At 43.9% G+C, this 19375-nt stretch overlaps 1 protein-coding gene across 3 annotated transcripts in view; it reads right to left on the reverse strand.

Moving 5' to 3' along the window:
* PCSK5 (proprotein convertase subtilisin/kexin type 5) overlaps nt 1–19375 on the reverse strand; it is a 461176-nt gene that overhangs the window by 405718 nt on the left and 36083 nt on the right. For all 3 annotated transcript variants that reach the window (XM_029920456.1, XM_029920455.1, XM_029920454.1), the window contains exon 2: nt 12213–12317. In XM_029920456.1, coding sequence (XP_029776316.1) covers nt 12213–12317 — 105 coding nt within the window. The remainder of the gene's footprint in view (nt 1–12212; nt 12318–19375) is intronic.

Raw genomic sequence — 19375 nt, forward strand, 5'->3', positions numbered from 1 at the left:
TTGTGAGTTTGAGTCCTGTATCAGGCTCCCTGGTGACAGTGCGGAACCTGCTTGGGATTCTCTCTCCCTCTCTCTCTTTCTCTCTCTGCCCCTCCCCTGCTGGCATTCACTGTCTCTCTCAAAATAAACAAGCTTTTTAAAAATGTTAAAAAAGAAAAAAAAGAAGAAAAGGGGGTTCCCACTAGTTCAAAGGCTAAGTTCAAAAAGCATGTCTGTATCTTAAGACGCATTACTGAAACATTCTATTGAAAACAAAAGCTGCCCTTGAGCTGAGCACATGTGTCCTAAGAACACGGTCCTATTACTCATCTGCTTGGTCCGCTGGTCTTTTATGCTTTTGGGGGAGGGGAGGGTGGGAATGGCAGCTTGGGGCCAGCAACTAATATATGCAAATGCTTGCTTAGCTTTGCCAACAGCTTAAAAAGAATCTCCATGTCCAGCAACAATTTTCATTAATGGCGTCCACCCTCGATGCCATCTGATTTTGATTTTGGCCCTTCAATTTCCCATTTCTAACCACATCCCCACCACCACCCTCCCAAGATACTTCTCATTTCTGCAGCCAGGCTTATAAAACTTCTGTTCCCTTGTCATTGTCATTTCAAAGGTATCCCATTTCCCCAAAATCAGAGAAACGATCTGATTCTTCAAAGAACTTGTACTAAGCATGATGTCTCGCTATGAGGTACAGCCCTCGTCTGAAATTCATGAGCATCAGTAACAGGTACCATTCTCATTTTCATACCCTTGTTATCCATGAGAGACATTGTCTATGACAACAAAGAATCAATGTTATTTGTTCCCTGTTTACTATGTGCATTGCTGCACAGGTAACCTCAAGACTGACCAGGTGACTCTCAAGTCTAACTGCACAATCAGCCCTTTCAGGTAAAACAGTGTCTTAGAGGACAGCTAAAAATGCTAAAGAAATATTCTAAGTATTATGGAGAAATGGAGGAGAACGTTTGGAAAGACACTAGAAAGAGACCAGAGAAAGGGCACATGTGGTGGGCACTGAGGACTGGCAGGAAAATCACAAGGGACCTTGGCTCACGACGGTAATGAATGAATTGGAACGAACGTTAGAAAACAGCTCATCTGCTCCATGATTTTATAAGTGAAATAAGTCCAATGAGGGGTGACATGCTAATAGCAGCTGTGAGCTCGTCGTAAAAGCTGAGACCAGTCAGCCAATGCCTCTTTTGTCTGATAGCACAGTGCCTCTCCAACTGGTCGCTCCCATGTCTGCAGCAAAATCAGTACCGTACATACCACCATGAAATGGTTTAAGTTCTGGCAAATAAGAGAAACTTACAGAAGATTAGAGCTTTATTATTGCCTCCATCATTTATTCTCCAGAAAAATTACTGCCAAAATACCAGCCTTTCATTCATTCTTCTACGGACGGTCCTCCGTGCACCCGATACTATGCCAAGTCAAGAAAATGCCACCATGAACAAGATGTAAGGGGTTCCTGCCTCCACTGAGATTATATCCTGGCTGGAAAAACCCCACAACCAAATAAATAAACACGGTTTTTGATTCAGATAGGCAACAAAGAGAAAAATAACATGTTAAGGCGAGTCAGTAGCTGAGCAGATAAGATTAAGAGTCTACGTTAGCAAGAAGGACGGGGGAAGGTCCTTGAAAGAAGGTGATCCTTGCTTTGGTATGTGAAAGATGAGAAGATATCGGACCAAAGGAAATATGTTCCAGGCAAAGAGAAAAAGACTATGAGTTTAGTGTTTTGAGAGGTAGGCCAAGTGGCTAACAGTGAGAGGTAAAAAGGAGGCATTTCAGAAACTAGGTCTGGGCCGTAGGAAGAGGCCAGATCATGATAGCCTTTGAAGACCATTAAGAAAAAACTGGATTTTATTCCAAAGTCCATGGAAAGTCATTGAAATATTTGATCTTTGTGCATCCTAAGAAATACCCTCAGTGAAGAAAAACAATAATGAACATAGATCCAGTTGCTGGGGTCCAGGTCAAAGATGACAATGGGATTAACCAGACAGGTGGCAGGGCAGGAGAGAAAAGTCCACAGGTTGACAGACTGCTCCATTTTTGGCTTGAGCAACTGGATATATCAAGGCACCATTTATTAGGAAAGAGAGGGTTGAGGACAATGGTGACACATAGGAATTAAAAGTATCATATGTGTCATACTGTGTTTTAGATACTTCCTGGACATCTAATTGGAGATGTCAGGTAAATGAGAGAAGGAGATATAAATCTGAAGCAAAGACACCAGCATAAAGGTGAGCGCTGGGCTCTCCAAAACATAGAGGTGCAGTGGAAAGGCCATCATCGACGACAAAGACAGAAGGTGCATGAGAGGCAAGAAAAAACTGAAAGGACATGGTCCCAAGCAACTGAGAGCCATTTTCCAAGAAGGAGCAAACAAATGATTGACCACAATGTCAGGAGAAAGGCAGAGTCTGAGGAGATCAGAGATGTATCCACAGGATTCAAAACATCAAAGCATTGCCAATGTCAAGAAAAGCTGTTTCACTATCATTGTTTTTTAAGAAATCGTATGGTATGGAAGGTAACTGATCAGTCATTTTTATGTGTCTGGGTATCCTTCCAAAACTACCCTGCGTGGAACTACATACATATACACAAAGGTCCTTTCTTTGTGTCTGAACATAAAACGTAAAATGGGAACACATCTATGTTCTTTTTATACTGCTTTTTTTTTAATGTTTATTTATTTTTGAGACAAAGAGAAACAGAGTGCGAATAAGGGAGGGGCAGAGAGAGAGGGAGACACAGAATCTGAAACAGGCTCCAGGCTCTGAGCTGTCAGCACAGAACCCGATGCAGGGTTCGAACCCAAGAAGAACCGTGAGATCATGACCTGAGCCGACGTCGGATACAACAGACTGTGCCACCCAGGCACCCCTTTGTACCGGTTTTTTAACATTACGTGCTACTTTGAAGAACTTTCCTTATCAGTGTGTCTAGATTTTAACACCATTTTATTTCTACTTTGTTGCAAGGCTTTAACCTGTGCGTTTCATCTTTTCCTACACATACAGTTCCTTATACCGGGTTCTCCTGTAGACTTCTCAACATACCAGCACGAGCAATGATGAGTCTTCAAACGTAGGGGCGATCTGGACAAAGGAGTTAAGAGATCGCCTTACAGAGATCAAAGCTAAAACTCAAGGGTTCCCTCTGTTGCACCATGTTGCCTCCTTTTATGTTGCAAGAATTGATTTCCATTTGGTAGAACTGAGTACAGAAACAAAATTCACAGGCACTTATTAACAAATCAGGCCTTTTCAATGGCGATGTTCTAATTAGATTCCTTATTTACTCCTGCATTCAATTAGAATAAATACATGGATCAGTAGGATTACTCTTCAAAGCCAGGCAATTAAAATGGCTTTGGGTTTCCTGGTCATCGTTGGCTTTGCTTTTCTTTGTTGTTTGCTGTTCTCACTTACCCCTTAGATTTGCTTACTTATTTCATCCTAACTTGCCCTGTGGCTCCAAAAATTCCCCTTCTTAAGATCTGTTATAGACTAAACGTTTGTGTTCCCCCAAAACTCATACGTTGACACCTCTATAATCCAACGTCATGGTATTAGGAAATGGGACCTCCTTGGGGAGATGATTAGGTCATGATTGTAGAACCCACATAAATGGCATTAGGGCCCTTATAAAGGAGATCCCAGAGATCTCCCTGCCCTCTTTGCCATGTGAGGGCACAATAGGAGGACAGCTGTCTATGAACAAAGAAGTGAGCTCTCACCAGACACCAAATCCATCAGCCCCTTAATCTTGGAGTTCACAGCCTCCAGAACTATAAGAAATAAATTTCAGTTGTTTGTAAGACACCCAGATTATGGCGTTCTGTTATAAAGTGACCCGAACAAAGACCTATCTAGAAATGTTACAATGTTGTCATCACCCTACATTTTTCTAGATTGAGCACCTACTTTTTTAGAATCTGACACCTTAGAAATACTACTGGGGCACCTGGGTGGCTCAGTCAGTTAAGTGACCAACTTCAGCTCAGGTTATGATCTCACAGTTCATGGGTTCAAGCCCTACATCAGCCTCTGCGCTGACACCTCAGAGCCTGGAACCTGCTTCCAATTCTGTGTCTTCCTCTCACTTTGCCCCTTTCCCTGCTTGCAGTCTGCCTGTCTCTCTCAAAACTAAATAAACATTAAAAAGTAAACAAATACTACTTAAACTCAGAAAATAATAAAGATTTTTACCATTTTGTACCCTTCCTTCAAGTGGCTGAAATGACTTATGGAAAATCCATATGGACCCTACCCTTCCGCACCAAATCTCTCCTCCTATTTTCACATGGTCATCACTTTATTGGCCATTTGTTCTTTTCTTTGACTTGACCTGCTTCCTCCAGCCTTCATTTCCTGTCAAGGCTTCTCCCCCAGAGCAGGGACAGGTGTCAGTGGAAAAGCGGGCACAAGCAAAGTTGGCATGCGTGCTCCATCCTGTCCTTGGCAGCCTTCGCTTCAGAACTGAAGTGACCTGAGCCTCTTATCAGTGCCCAAAGGATACTCACGTTTCAATTTGGAGCCCGAGACACTGAGAAAAATCACATTTGAGCCGCTCAGCAGAGCACGACCCAGCGGAAGAAACACTGGCATTGAGGGGAGGGTGAGACCCCACCAAAGTAACGGAAAGTGTTGGAATCTTTTGTGCCTTCCTCCCTCTCTCCCAACACAGCCACTCAAGGGGTCACAAACCGGGATGCCTCTCGGTGTGTTTTCATTGGTCCGCGCAAGTATCTGTAAGCTTTCCAGTTACTGGCCAACATGTAAAATTGGGAAACGTCACTCGAGGGTTCTGTGGAACTGGCGGGAGCGAGCCAGCGTGACCCACGACAACTGGGTGCCACAGGGCGTCAGCGGCTCCCTCACACTCAGCAGGGGGTCTCCACTTTGGCATTTGCCCAGTTATTTTCTATCTGGCCCATCTCACTCACTCTTCTTATCTGCGCTCCCTGTGTGGGTATGTGAGTTTATAACCTTTGAAAATGAAGTACTGCCAAGTGCTCTCTAATAAAGATTTGGCAACCTTTCCAAAGTAGCTGAGGATTTTATTTATCTTTTTTAAATTCACTCCCGCCTATAAGGGATTTGGGTCATGACCCAAACCTTCCTAAAGAACCCAGCAACATACAATCTGACCTTCTGGTTTCTGACCATCCAGACATCTGGTAGACCTGGAAACGAGACCGTAATGAAGGGGCAGGAGAGAATACAGTGGCATCTGTACGTGCCTCCTTCTGTGCTCTCCATACTTCCAGCCATCCTGCCACCATGAATGTACCAAAGGTTGCAAACTCGTGGCTGAAAGGCTTTGGCCAAGAGTCTATGCGTTCTAGAAAGGTTTTCAAAGACACAGAAATGCTAGCAAAAATGAGACAGGACTTTCCTCTAACAGTTGCATTTCGCAGCTGGAAAGGTGGCAAAGTAGGCAGTCTAGAACAAGCGAGCCCCCAGCATGCCCCTTGACTGCCATGTCCTTGTCCTCCCTACGCGTCGTCGTCGGAGGTGCGCCCATGCTACTTGTAGAAGAACTCATTCTCAGGACACTTGGTGACTGTCACTCCCTGGTGAGACGCTGAGACACCCATGCGCAAGGCTATGACATCTGCTAAGAACACAAGGCAGCAGGTACCTGCCTGAGAGAACACCGCTACCGTTACCCACCTCATCATACCCCGGATCATCGCACATGGCTGGACGGGACGCCACCCCAAGAATGTGCAATTATGAAAGCGCACTTCACAAAAAAGAAAGTCAAACCATTAAGCTATGATCACATTTGAAAGCAAAGAGCAGAAATAACCTGCCCAGGAAAACCGTGCACAGGAGCGGCTGGAAGGAGGGCAGGTGGGGCGAGAGGAAATGGAGCGTGGCCCCAACGGGAAGCACTTGAACCCAGGTGACGCCAAGTTCACAGCTGCGTCAGGCCAGGTGGAGTCTGGTTAGGAAGAAGGTGTGGCTGTGATCCCTGCAGGTAAGACTGAGTTCAGATGCATCTGAGCATGTGTCTCTCACTAAATAAGGTTTCTTCATGTCCAAGGGTCTCCTCGTGATCACGTGCATGGAAACCATTTATAACCAGTTTGTCTCAGAGCAAAGAAAAAGAGGTAACGGATGTGCCGCTTGCCTCCACGGACCAATTAAAGATAGATCAGAAGTGGGGACAAGACATTCCAAAGTGACACAGGGAATTCATGGGGACAGGAGTCTGGCTGAGAAGAAACAGATGTGCACGGCTCTTTAGGAACACTTCTGTATGCGTACTCCATCATGCAATCACATGGATTTTCCTCTTGGGCAAAAAGAGGAAAAACTCTAGTCATTGGAAAAGCAAATCCTGGGCACAGTAGGTACCGACCTGGGTCAGGAAGGGCCTGCCTTCTTTCCCAGGTCTGATGTCCCTCTGATCTTGCTAACCACATCCAAGCATCTCATGTCTCTCCTCCTTCCTTTCCCCAGACCCCTTTATTTGTCGTTGTGCAATGCTTGAACGCTCTGCCTGAACATTCTCTTCAGAGGAAATGGCTTATGCATAAACATAATGAATGGGCAATATCTCTGTGAGCTAAAGGATCGCACTTAATTCTGGCCCACATTTACAGAGGGACAATTACTGCTTCCAGAGAATAAGCAGGGGCCTTGGCTATTTAAAGAGCGGTTATGTGGAAGTCTGGAAGGCGAAAATATGGGTAGAAGGTACGGGCAAGCAGATTATAACTCAACAAGTTAAATCTCTTCAATTATAGAAATGTTTGCTGTGTCCAGTACTGAACTCTGTCACTGGGCCTGCTTAACGGGTCTAAAAAACTCCCTCTTAGGAGTATGCTGGAAGGTATGCCAGCACTGGACACGAAAGAGAGAAGTCTAAATCTAAAGGTCCTACGATTCTGCAGTAAATAATATTACTCAACTAGTTTCTTTTATAATGAGATACTCAGTCGTAGACATCCAGGGGATGGGGCAGTTTGACAACCTTGACCGTTAGGAAGAAACCAGAAAGGAGAGATGTCAATCCCTTACACCACAGCAGGAGACTCTAAGGGCACCTGGGGGGCTCAGGCAGTTGTATCTGACTTCGGCTCAGGTCATGATCTCACAGTTCGTGGGTTCGAACTCCATGTCAGGCTCTGTGCTGACAGCTCAGAGACTCTAGCCTGCTTTGGATTCCGTGTCTTCCGTGTCTCCTTCTCTCTCTGCCCCTACCCCGCACATGCTCGCTCACGCTCTCTCTCTCTCTCAAAAATAAACAAACATTAAACAATTAAAAAAAAAAAAAAAGAAGGTGATTCTATCCTAGATCTGGATAAAAACTGACCTGTAAACAGACTTGAACTTGGAAAAAGGACTGGAAAAGATAAAGACGCTGAAAGGCCAGAACTTTCAAGATAAAATCTAATGGCCAAAAAGTTGTGCTTGTATATTACAAACACAGATAAGACACAGGACCTAACTTAATGGCAGTTTGGTGTTGGTTTTTTGTTTTGTTTTTTTTTAATTTTTTTATTTGTAAATGCCTACTGTAATAGGAATTTAACATTCTGGTTTTTCTGTTCTGGGTAAGAAGGAAGAGAATGAAATAAAAAAAATCCCGCCTCCGCCCCCGCCCGTGTCTGCACAGGCAACACCAAAGCCATAAGGAACTCCCTTTCCGAAGCCCTCTACAGATGCAGCCTCCCTGACCAAATGCCACAGGGCTGGCCAAGATTTCTAAACAGATTAATGAGAGGCTTCTGAGAATGTTAACTCACAACCATCATTTCTGAAATGTAGCTCAGGTCTCTTGGTGAAAAGCTGGTCAGTCAAAAAGAAAGACATGGCTAAGAATATCATAAGAGTCATTGATCCAAGTGCTGTAATAATGGACCAACACTTTCTGCAAGACTGTCATTACTCGTGATGCAGTCTTAGAAGTCTGTGAGTCTCTGAAAGCTGATCGCGACATAATGTTAACATATGGACACCAGGCTACTCTTGTCCCCTGGGCTCATGCACCCCAGCTGACCACAGCATTTTCTTAGCCCCAAGAAGGTCGTTCTAATACCATCGCCACTTTTGCGTTTCCTTCTTTTTTTTTTTTAATTTTTTTTAATGTTTTTATTTATTTTTGATACAGAGAGAGACAGAGCATGAGAGAGGGAGGGTCAGAGAGAGAAGGAGACACAGAACCGGAAGCAGGCTCCAGGCTCTGAGCTGGCTGTCAGCACAGAGCCTGATGCAGGCTCGAACCCACGAACGTGAGATCTGACCTGAGCCGAAGTCGGAGGCTTAACTGACTGAGCCACCCAGGCGCCCCATTGCGTTTCCTTCTTAAGAGCCCTCTAAATAAAAACAAACACAGAGGCAAAAAAAAAAAAAAAAAGAAAATGCAATTTACGACAGGAAGCAAAAAACCAGGATCTGTTTGGTGTGCATATTCCCTGCAATTCACTGATTCGGGTTCTCTTTTTGAAGAAAATGGTGATCAAACATGGCACATCCCCAGTGTTTCCACCAGGCCGTTTCACATGGCCCCGTCACCCAAATCACACACGTGCCTCCGCTCAGGCATGCCAACCATCCGCCATACACACACCCAGCGGCAAAGAAGAAGAAAGGAAGTCACACGGACACTAGGTTTATACTTCCCGTGAGATCTGTTGGGAGTGAAACACATCAAGTCAGCCAGCACACATTTACATGGTCTCAAGGATTGCCCCACAAAACACGTATTCATTACAAAGGGGAAACTAGTCATTTTAAAGTGGAAAAGACTGGGGGTGCCTGGGTCAGTCGGTTAAGCATACGACTTTGGCTCAGGTCATGATCTCACGTGAGTTCGAGCCCCACATCGGGGCTGTGCTGACAGCTCAGAGCCTGGAGCCTGCTTTGGATTCTATGTTTCCTACTCTCTCTGCTCCTCCCGCGCTCACTCTCTGTCTCTCTCTCTATCTCTCGCAAAAATAAACATTAAAAAAAGAAGCTACCCCAAAGATTAGTGGCTTAAAACAATGATTAAAAAAATAGAACAAAATAAACTAAACTAAACTAAAATAAATAAAAATAGAGACACCACATGTGTCACTACCAAGTAACCAAAGTTAAGGTCATGAGTAATGAAACCAATGACCATCATGCACATCCCGATCTGGTGCACTGAGAAGAGCCCAGCACTGCTCGAGTTCTCTTGCTAAACCTGAACTACTCATGACATTAAGATGTTCTACCAAACTAGCCTGTAATCTGCAAAAAAAAAGTGCTGGTTGTTGAAAGAGAAAGGAAAAACTAAAAAGAAAGTCGTATGACACGGCATACAAAGAGGGCATGGGAAAAACCCAGCTAACTGTAGTCCTGACTCGGAGCAGAGACGGTTGGCAAAGCTCGTGTGAAATCTCTAGACTGGGTAACAATGTTAAATGGATGTTAATATCCAGAGTTTTGCCAGAATGTTAACTGTTCGTCCTTCTGGTTATAACAGGATGTCTTTGGTTTTGGTAAATACAAAATAAAATATGTAGAGTTAAAGGGGCATCATGTGTGTACCCTGCTTCCAAATTTTCAGATAAAAATATATACAGAGCTATGTGCACACACCTATATGTGGGGGGGGGATGTGTGTGTACAGAGAGGAGAGAGAGAAAATGAACAAGTGTGGTAAAATGTGAAACGTAAACAACATTTGGGGAATGTGGGCAGCTTATATGGATTCTGCCGAACGTTTTTGCAACTTCTCTAAGTAAAAAGCTTTTCAACAATAAAAAAATAATAACAATGAGGGGCCCCAGGATGGCTCAGTTGGTTAAGCATCTGACTCTTGATTTCAGCTCAGGTCATGATCTCGATTCATGGGATTGAGCCCGGCATCGGGTTCTATGCTGTCAGCACGGAGCCTGCTTGGGATTCTCTCTCCCTCCCTCTCTGCCCTTCCCCTGCTCTCTCTGTGTCAAAATAAATAAACTTTCAAATAATAATAATAATAATAATAATAATAATAATAATAATGACCATGTTGGCTTGAGCTCTTCATGGAAGGAACTGGAACAGGAGGAATAATGCAGCGTACTTCCATCACATTTGCTGCCCCACCCCCAACACGGAGCAGCAGCACTATAATGTGCTCAGTTTCCCCCTGAAAGCCACTGTGGAGGCCTGCAGGGAGCTCTCCTTGGACACCACGCCATCTCCAAATCCCCAGAGCCTCACCCAGGGTCTGCCATATACCGGAGGCTCAAGAAATGGCCAATGAATGAATGAAGGAGCTGTCAGAAATATCTGAAAGAAGCTGGAGACAGCCCCCAATTTGTGGTACTCCATGGGCAAAGCTGGTAGCATTACAGGCCTCTTGTATAAAGAGACAAGTGGGAACGCAGGGCAAGGGCATCAGAAGAAAGCATTACATATGGTTCTCCTAAGGGGTGTTCTTTTGGTGGGAGGAAGGGGAATTGAGCAGGTACCCCAGAGCTGGCCTGAAATGGCCCGACTCGTCTGGCCTCGGTGGATAAGGGCCTACGTTCTAGGTACGATGTGTGCCAGCACCCAAGGTCTCCTTTGGATCCTGCCTAAGCTCTCTGATGCACCGCCATAAAAAGAAACGAAGACCAAGATTTCCCAAGATAACATGGGAGCCTGAAACAGCTCCATATTCAGGAAATCCTTCATTATGAACACAATGCCTCATTACATTCTGTTCTTCCCTCCCAAACTGACTCGTATTTGGTTTCTCAAATTCACACTGACTACACACATGAGCTCTGAAACTGGAATTATTTTAATTACCAAAGTTCAAGAAGGCTTCAAAAAAAAGTTGTTTAGCAGATGAAAAACGTGACTCTGCCTCAAAAATTTAGCTCATTCAAGAACGTCCCAATAGGCTGCTTTTCCAGAGACATTCAATTCTGAGTAGAGATGCGGGGGGGAAGGGGGGCGGGGATTATAATCCTCAGGCCATGGAGTGTAGGTCTTAGGAGCTATTCCTAGAACCCAAAACTGGGTTATAGAAAATTGGGACCTACAAGAAATGTGCATTTTCGAGCCACTCAAATACAACTTCACAATCACGAATGCCGGGTGATGATGTTCCAGAAACAAATTAAACAAGGCGAATGGTGGCACCTAGCAGAGGGCAGGCTTCCCACCTCCAAATCTGATTTGCATATTAATTCACATAAGGACTTCTGGCTTTAATAAGGAATACAATTTTCACCGAATCTCTAGGTGAGACCGCTACTGCTTACTTGTAGGGACTTGTTTGCCAATTTATTTGAAAATGAGCTCATGCGGCAAAACATAATGGGGGGAAGACACCTTCCTAATCAATACGAAGTCACCAGGGAGCCCACAGAGGACTCAGGGCGGGCTGGTACAGCTCCCCTGCCCCCTGCTTCACCTGCCACGTCTGCGGGGCCAAGTGTCTCCCTCTCCGAGTCCATGCCTTCCTCTAACTTCATAAGGACGGGTACATAACTCACCCGGAGTTGTAACTGCCGGTTACTACTTTGCTCCTAACTTCCTTCAGCTTCCTATCTCCCAGTAGAGAGCCATCCCACCGCTCGCTCTAGAATGGAGTGGGAAACTGTGGACATATCACACCTCGTCCTACGTACTCTTGAGGGTATGTGGTCTATATGACCCAAAAAGACCACGTGCAACCCAACAAGCCCTCCCTCAAGGGCAGGAGCCAACTTCTGTCCCTTCCATGCTCAGCATCCCCCCATCCCCCATCCCAGACACTGGACTGCCAATGGCATGGCTCTATCAACGCCACCTGAAATTGTGATGATCCATAATGACTTGAGGTCTGACCTGTGGATTCTGTGAGAGACCCCGCTACAGAGTTCAGATAGGACCCCAGATCTACATGTAACTCATTAGGATGGTGTGGAATTTTTATTATTTTGTTACTTCTGAATCACTCAATACCTCCTCCGACCGCACTCCTCCCTTCTCCAGGAGAACCCGTCCTTAGACATCCAGGACAACCCGTGGCTGTCGTGCAAGTGTAGTACGGGAATGGCATTCCAGGGCAGAGCAAGCCATGGTCTGTTTTTGTCTGAAGAGGAAGCCAAGACACTGGACCAAAGGACAGTATGGCAGCTCCTGAAATTTGAGCCTTCACGCTGATCAGCAGGTTCCAGTGTGATATTACCAATGAAAAATGCAGAAGCTTTGCCTCTTGGTCCCCACCCAACTGGTTCTTCTTACCTTTGGTTCCATTGAAATGAAACTGTGGGTTCCTCTGCTCGAGAGAACTGACCTTTTAATCGTCCTGCTATGGTAGAAGTGGTAGTAGTCCTTTAGGGCTCCGATCTGCAAAGACAGGAGAGGGAAGAACAAAACGGAGTTACTGGGAGCTCAGGAGAGTCTGGCGTGTTCCTGTTTTTCATTAAAATAAGAACGCAAAACAAAACAAAACAAAAAAAAGGTCTATAAATTATGCAGTTGTCTGCTATGCTTAAATGTTACTTGAACCTCAGTGATCACTTTTCAAAAGAAGGACATGTGATATGAAATGGAGTGTCCTTGAGGCGGTGACTGCAGAACTAAAGATTATAATAGGGCAGCTTAGCCTCTCTCTGTATCTCCCTTTTAATGTTTAATTTATATGCAGCATTTTAAGTAATTCTATATCCATTTATATCCAAATGTGGGAAAGAGAAAAAAAATCAAATAGCTGTCTCGTTATAAAAACACATTGCGTCCTGTTTGCTGTGAGAAATGTACAATGAAGGACCTTGTTAGATTATTTATATCATCAATTTGAAACAAGTCCTGAGCAGTTGGTCATTCACAAAGAAAACACTACTTCGTTTGCTTCCCGACTTAAGTAGACAGTATAAATACACAGCGGTTAGTCGTTTATTGTAAAACTCAAAGTCGGATGGCAGCCTCTAAAACAAGACAAAGATCGCGGATCCTACCTATCAGCGAAGCATCCCACGAAAAACACAGTGTGGTCTGCATTATCTGAGCCACTTTTAACAAATCCATCTTCCCACATGGGGACCTTTTCTTTAGTTAAAAACACAGGTCTGTTTGGGATAGCTCAGAAAATAAGTCACTGTCCACTTTAGGAAAACAAACAAAATCCCAGACAGTCCTATTTTCTCAGCAAATTCTAAGATACGATCGCATAGATGGAAACTGAACAATGAAGACAGAAGAGCTGGGCTCTGTTTCGGCTGACGCTGCTCAGAAGAGGTTTCTTGGCCACTTCTGATGTACTTACTATGTTTCCATTTCCATTCTTATAAAACTTGAGGTTGGATTAGTTAATTTCTAAGACCACTGCAGCTCTCAAATTCCATTCTTTGACATTGACACCTCTCCTTTTTTTTTCTTTTTTTTTTTTTACTTTGGGTGATGACATCAAAAGGCTATTTCTCGGGCACCTGGGTGGCTCAGTCAGTTAAGCGTCCGGCTTAGGCTCAGGTCATGATCTCATGGTTTGTGGGTTCGAGCCCTGCATCAGGCTCTGTGCTGACGGCTAGCTCAGAGTCTGGAGCCTGCTTTGGATTCTGTGTCTCCCTCTCTCTCTGACCCTTCCCTGATCTCACTGTTTCTATCTGTCTCCCAAAAATAAATAAAAAACATTAAAAAAAATTTTTTTTAAAAAGGCTATTTCTCCAGAATACCATGGCTCTGCCCTAAAAGAATGACCATCCATGGGATGTTTTCCAATTAGGACAACTCAAAAGTAGTGCTTTCTTAAGTTAAAGAGAAAAAAAAAAGTCATTGGTCCAGCTTCATTTTTCCAGATAAAAGGTTTATATTTTTTAATTTTCTTCTTTCCATGATATTTTCCATGATCACCTCACCCCTCCAAGTAGGGATGATCAACCCAACTACTGTCCCATTTAAGAGTCGTGGCCTCACGGGGAACTTCATGCTCTAACTGAAGGGCTCTCACCAACATTAGATTTGATGATCTGAAGCCACACACTTCTAACTCAAGGGGAAACTGCCCAGATGTACCCAGAAAAGATCGGGGACTCTGTCTGAAGCAGCAGCAAACGATGAGGAAGGGAACCCAGATGCCAGCCTTGGTCTCCAAGAATGTTTCAAGGAGGGATTTACAGGCCAATTTTAAGATTCCTGAGGACTAAGGGTAGAATTCACAATGGGCTGTGTAATCCTTTATAAGGTGGGGGTGGTTATGTTTAAATGAAGTTGCTTTTACAACACCAAAGACTTAATCATCCATTTCCTATATAAAAGATAGGTACTTCTTTGCATGGACCTCAAGTATATTGTAGTATAGAGGTGGAATTTAAGGAAAGGTATTAAGCAGGCTGTGTTTTAGCTTATGGGCAAGTAATATATTGTATCATTTATCTTGAATGTATCATAGATAAGCTGCTATATAATGATTGCCACTTCAGATAGCTGTGAAATTAGGTGATTAACTAGTTGTTACTTAACCTTCTAATTTCTGTATAAGTCTAATTACATGAAATAGAAGTTGGGGTTCTGATTTTTAACTTTGCTTATCCATTTGGAGTGTCACTGTAACTACTGTATTGTAAATGATGGAAAATAATTGCATATGTTAAAAAATAGTGTTATATTCTAAAAATAAATAAATAAAATATAAGGTTACAAAAAAAAGAAAGAAAATCTTAAAATCTCAAGAAGCTTAGAGCTTTCATCTTATGTAGCTTTTGTGAAGAGCACTCCTTGGGTAAACACAGTAGTGTCGAAAGGAACAGAAATCTCGGAGGAAGAACTTTACACAGGACCTATCACCAGTGTAAAAAAGGTCAGTGAGTTTCAGACCATGACCATGCAACTATAATGGAAACGCTTTGATTGTAGGAAATAATGAATTCGGTGGAACTATTAAATCAAATATGGATGAAATATAGCCTGAAGAGATATTCAGATTTTTTTATGGCCTCTCTGGTAAAAACTGGAATCCTGGCCTTTTGTAAGGGGTACAAAGCCAGAAAACAGAACCTTTGTCCTCACTTAACTTGCTTCAGGATGTTAGATACGTCACTTAGCCATTTGAGAGCCTTCGTTCCTCAACTGTAAAATGACGCAGGTGGTATAGTGGACAGAGACCGGGCGTCAGAGTCAAACGGGGAATCAAAATGTTTATGGGTGAACGTGGTTGTAAGGACTGAAAGCAGTGACACATGCACTGCCCAGTCAAGCCACTGCCTGGCACAGTGTCCGATTACCACTTTCCCTTTTAATTTAAATATAAGTCCTACCATCTCTCACCTCCTATCCTGCAATAATCCCTTACCTCTATTCCTGGGTCAGAATTCCTCTTGGTCTACCCTAGTATCACCTCTTAAATTCCCTTAGGTAATTGGCAAAAGTCAAAGGGCCTGATGATACGCTCTTGGCGAGGACGGAGGCACAAACGCGGCTTACGTGGGATTGGTCCAGAGCATGCCCTGTCTGGATCAATAAAATTATAGACTGTACCTAACCTTTGACCCTGCCTTTCCGCTTCTAACATTTATGATACACATACAGCCACTTATGTCTATGGATGTTAGAGCAAAGTCTGTAAAGCAAAACAATGCAAACAACTAAACAACAGCTATAACCAACAGATCAAAGAGAGAGAAAGAGAGGAAGGAAGGGAGGGAGGGAGGAAGAATATATGACCCGATTTTTAAAAAAATTTTTTATGTTCTTTTTATTTATTTTTGAGAGACAGGGAGAAACAGTGGGAATAGGGGAGGGTCAGAGAGAGAGGGAGACACAGAATCTGAAGCAGGCTCCAGGCTCTGAGCTGTCAGCACAGAGCCAACGCAGGGCTCGAACCCACGAACCGCGAGATCATGACCTGAGCCAAAGCCGGACACTTAACCGACTGAGCCACCCAGGCGCCCCTATGACCTGATTTTTGTAGGAGAACAAAGAAAGCATCCGTATTACGTATACACTTATAAGCAATAGGTATTTCCAGAAGAATACTCGAACTGCAAAGAGGGCCTTTCTAATCATTGTTTACGTGTATGCGTTTTTGTTAATTTAAAAAAGCTAATTAAAAAGGAAAGAAATCGCACAAATAAATTGAAGAGCACACACTCAAATCCCACCTTCTCTTTCAGGGACGAATATGCTACCCAAAGTCCGTGTGCCTGGTACAGGAGGCACATTTGTCCGGGCTGGCACTCTCTATGTTACCTCCACCTTTCAGGGATTCTGCCGCCTCTGCAGAGTGTGCAATGGGTTCAGTGACTGCATGATGTCTCGTTTACTGAATGCCTACCACGCACCAGGCAACTTGCTACTCTTGTACCTGTTGTCATATTTAACTTAATTCCCCCCAAGAATCCTGGACGATGAAGATCATTACCTCTAATTTGATAAAGGAGGTCACTGAAGCTCACGTGTACACGGCTGGTACGGGGAGGTGGGAAAAGGCAGATCCTTGCTGAATATCTAGCATCAGGGTGAACCCAAGTCGCACGGTGCGTCCTATAGGTGGACTCATTCCCGTGTCCTTCTGGTGAGTTCTATACTGTAGAGCTAAAAAGCTAAACTCTATGCAGCTAGAGTTCTGAGGTGATTAAGGTTCTACCAATCAAAGACGGACCCCAACATCGTACGGCATGCACTGGGAGGCATTTAGTGGTCAGCAGCAGTGCTGAAAGTGGTCTTAATGGCTGCCTGCTGGCTTTCTGTACATTCCTATTGCCCGTCCTGTTTGCTAATCAACTGGGAAGAGATTGTAGAAGACCTACAGTGGCAACCGAAGGAAGCCTCCTCATTCTTCGGCATTTTGTGAAGGACGAAGCAGCAACTCTTGTGAAGTCCACTCCGTGATGTGACTCTCGGGGAACGTTTCTGAAAGTGTGGCCTTCTCAACAGACCCTGCAAGCTATTTAATAGTCCTACTGAGATGCCTTCCAAAGTCGAACAAACCACTGGATTCCACAGTAGGCATCCTAACTCTAAAACCGGATAAAACTGAGCCTGGGTGGCTCAGTTGGTTGAGCGCGCGACTACGGCTCATGACCCATGTTCTCACGGTTCGTGGGTTCGAGCCTTGCATCGGGCTCTGTGCTGATGGCTCGGAGCCTGGAGCCTGTTTCCAATTCTGTGTGTCCCTCTCTCTGCTCCTCCCCCACTCATGATGTGTCTCTGTCTCTCAAAAATAAATAAATGTTAAAAAATTTTTTTTAACTGGATAGATCAAACTTCTGAAAAAGTAGCCATACATTCACACAATCTCCTACAACTCAGACGCCCTCCAAGTCATGTGCCTCTTGAGTCATGGGCTACAGGCTCCAGTCAGCCACAGGCCCCTGGATCACTCACTGTGTCTGCTCCGACCTCTTGTTCGGTGACTACGCTTCCTCCTGGTCTTCTAGGAGCATATGCACCAAACCTCCTCTCTCAAATCTGTTTTCTACACAGCAGCCAGAAAAAGGCTACAGAATGTAAATTTGGCTAGGCCGCATGTCACTACACCTGCCTAAATTTCTTAGGGGCTTCCCTCTGCTCTGAAAATAAACAGTAATGGCTAACACTGAATGTTACTTAATAATATAGTTTACAGAGTAAATTCGAATAATCATATCACAGTAACGTCTACGCTCTCCCAGAACTATGCCACCTGCTTCGCCACACTCGTGACCGAAGGCCATTCTCCTACACTGACTACGGGGCCTGCAGAGCCCGGCTCTCTGGCCTCACCGCATATCACACAGGCCCTCAGTTCCCCGGACTCCAGCTACACTGGCCTCTTCAGTTCCCTTTCTGTGTCGGACTTGCTGTTCCCTTGACCTGCCTCCCTGCCTCCTCCCTCTCCACTTCGCTTCCTCTCCCAGGTCCTCAAAACTCCCAGGCGAGGGGCACCCGGGTGGCTCAGTTGGCTGAGTGTCTGACTTTGGCTCAGGGCATCATCTCTGGGTTCAGGAGTTCGAGGCCCACATCAGGATCTTCTGTCCTCCTCTCTGCCCCTCCCTGCTCATGCTCGCTCATCAAAAATAAATAATTTTTTTTTAATTAAAAAAAGAAAAACTCCCAGGCCAGGTGAATTTCCACCACCTCACAGAAGCCTAAAAATATACACCTGCAGTTATACCTTGATTAGTACAGTTATCTGTTCAATGTCTGTGCCCGCAACTGCACGCCTGTACATTCCAAGAAGACAGAGACACATCCACGTGGCTAACTGTTCTGTTTCCAGCTCAACGTATAATAGGTTCTCAGCAGAGACTATACATTAGAAGCCTTGAGCTGCTAACACTGCATGCGTTACAGCTGATTCAAAATCTCTGGTATAACAGGACTATCAAATTAAGGTTAATTTCCGCAAAAATAATTTAATGCCACCTTAACCGCCAAGTTTATGGTTCGGAAGGTGATGCAGGCTAAGACATCTCTACACTTCTGTTTTGTTTTTGCAAGACAACAGCCAAGGAGTGGTGTACATTAGTTCAATCATTTTCCGTCATTCAAAAAAAATAATCTGTCGCCTTTCAGAGAGATGCACACTTTAAAATATAACTATATAGATTTGAAAGCATGTTTATGTCTCTTATCTATTAATATGCATGTCCCTCATTGGCAAGAATTGTGTCTTTTATATTCTTTCAACAACACCGAGCACGCTGAGGGCATTTAATAAACGTTAAGAAGAAAAATGTCATAACATGTTGGGAGTTATTCAAAAGAAAGACAGTGTATGAACACAGAGCAGTAATATTCTCTATAAGCAGGCATTCCATCTCGCTCCTCCAGGGCAATGTAAAACAAAGGATGACTGTCTTTATCTGTCACGCAATCCCAACAAGGGCTAAAACAAAGAAACAATATATAACTAACAGGGGGACCTTTTATAAATAAATCAGAAACCATCGGTGTATAGGAAGTATAAAATCAGGAGCACAATCACCGAAGCTCAACCTTTTCCTTAAACCTACATGAAAGGAAGGAAAACAATTCCTTCCCTCTTGCTCCCTTAAGCTCCTTTTTTGTGCAGTTGTGTACACACACTCTTCCTGGCCTAGGAACATAACCCTACAGGACACTAAGTCGATAAATTTCATCTTTTGTTCCCAATTCTGTCAAGCATTTGTGCCTTTTTGTCCTTAGTGGAAGCCTCTCACCCTTGCACCCAGAATTTTCCTATTATGACCCTTTCCCAAACCAAACTGTTCTTAGAAAAGTTTTTTTAATAAACTATTTTATACTAAATGACTGATAAGACTCAATGTCTTAGTTCTTCCCGGAACAACTTCATTTGATCAAAATATCAAAACTGAAGCCAAATAAATGAGTCCATTATATTTATAATTTCAAAAAACAGTCAGTGCCAGAAAACAATGATTGGAGCTTGATTGGAGGGTTTTAAAAATTTTCTGCCAACGAGAACTTTCCAGGTATTTCTCCAGACT

Source organism: Suricata suricatta, chromosome 13 (assembly GCF_006229205.1).
Source record: "Suricata suricatta isolate VVHF042 chromosome 13, meerkat_22Aug2017_6uvM2_HiC, whole genome shotgun sequence".
In the NCBI taxonomy this organism is placed as follows: domain Eukaryota; kingdom Metazoa; phylum Chordata; class Mammalia; order Carnivora; family Herpestidae; genus Suricata; species Suricata suricatta.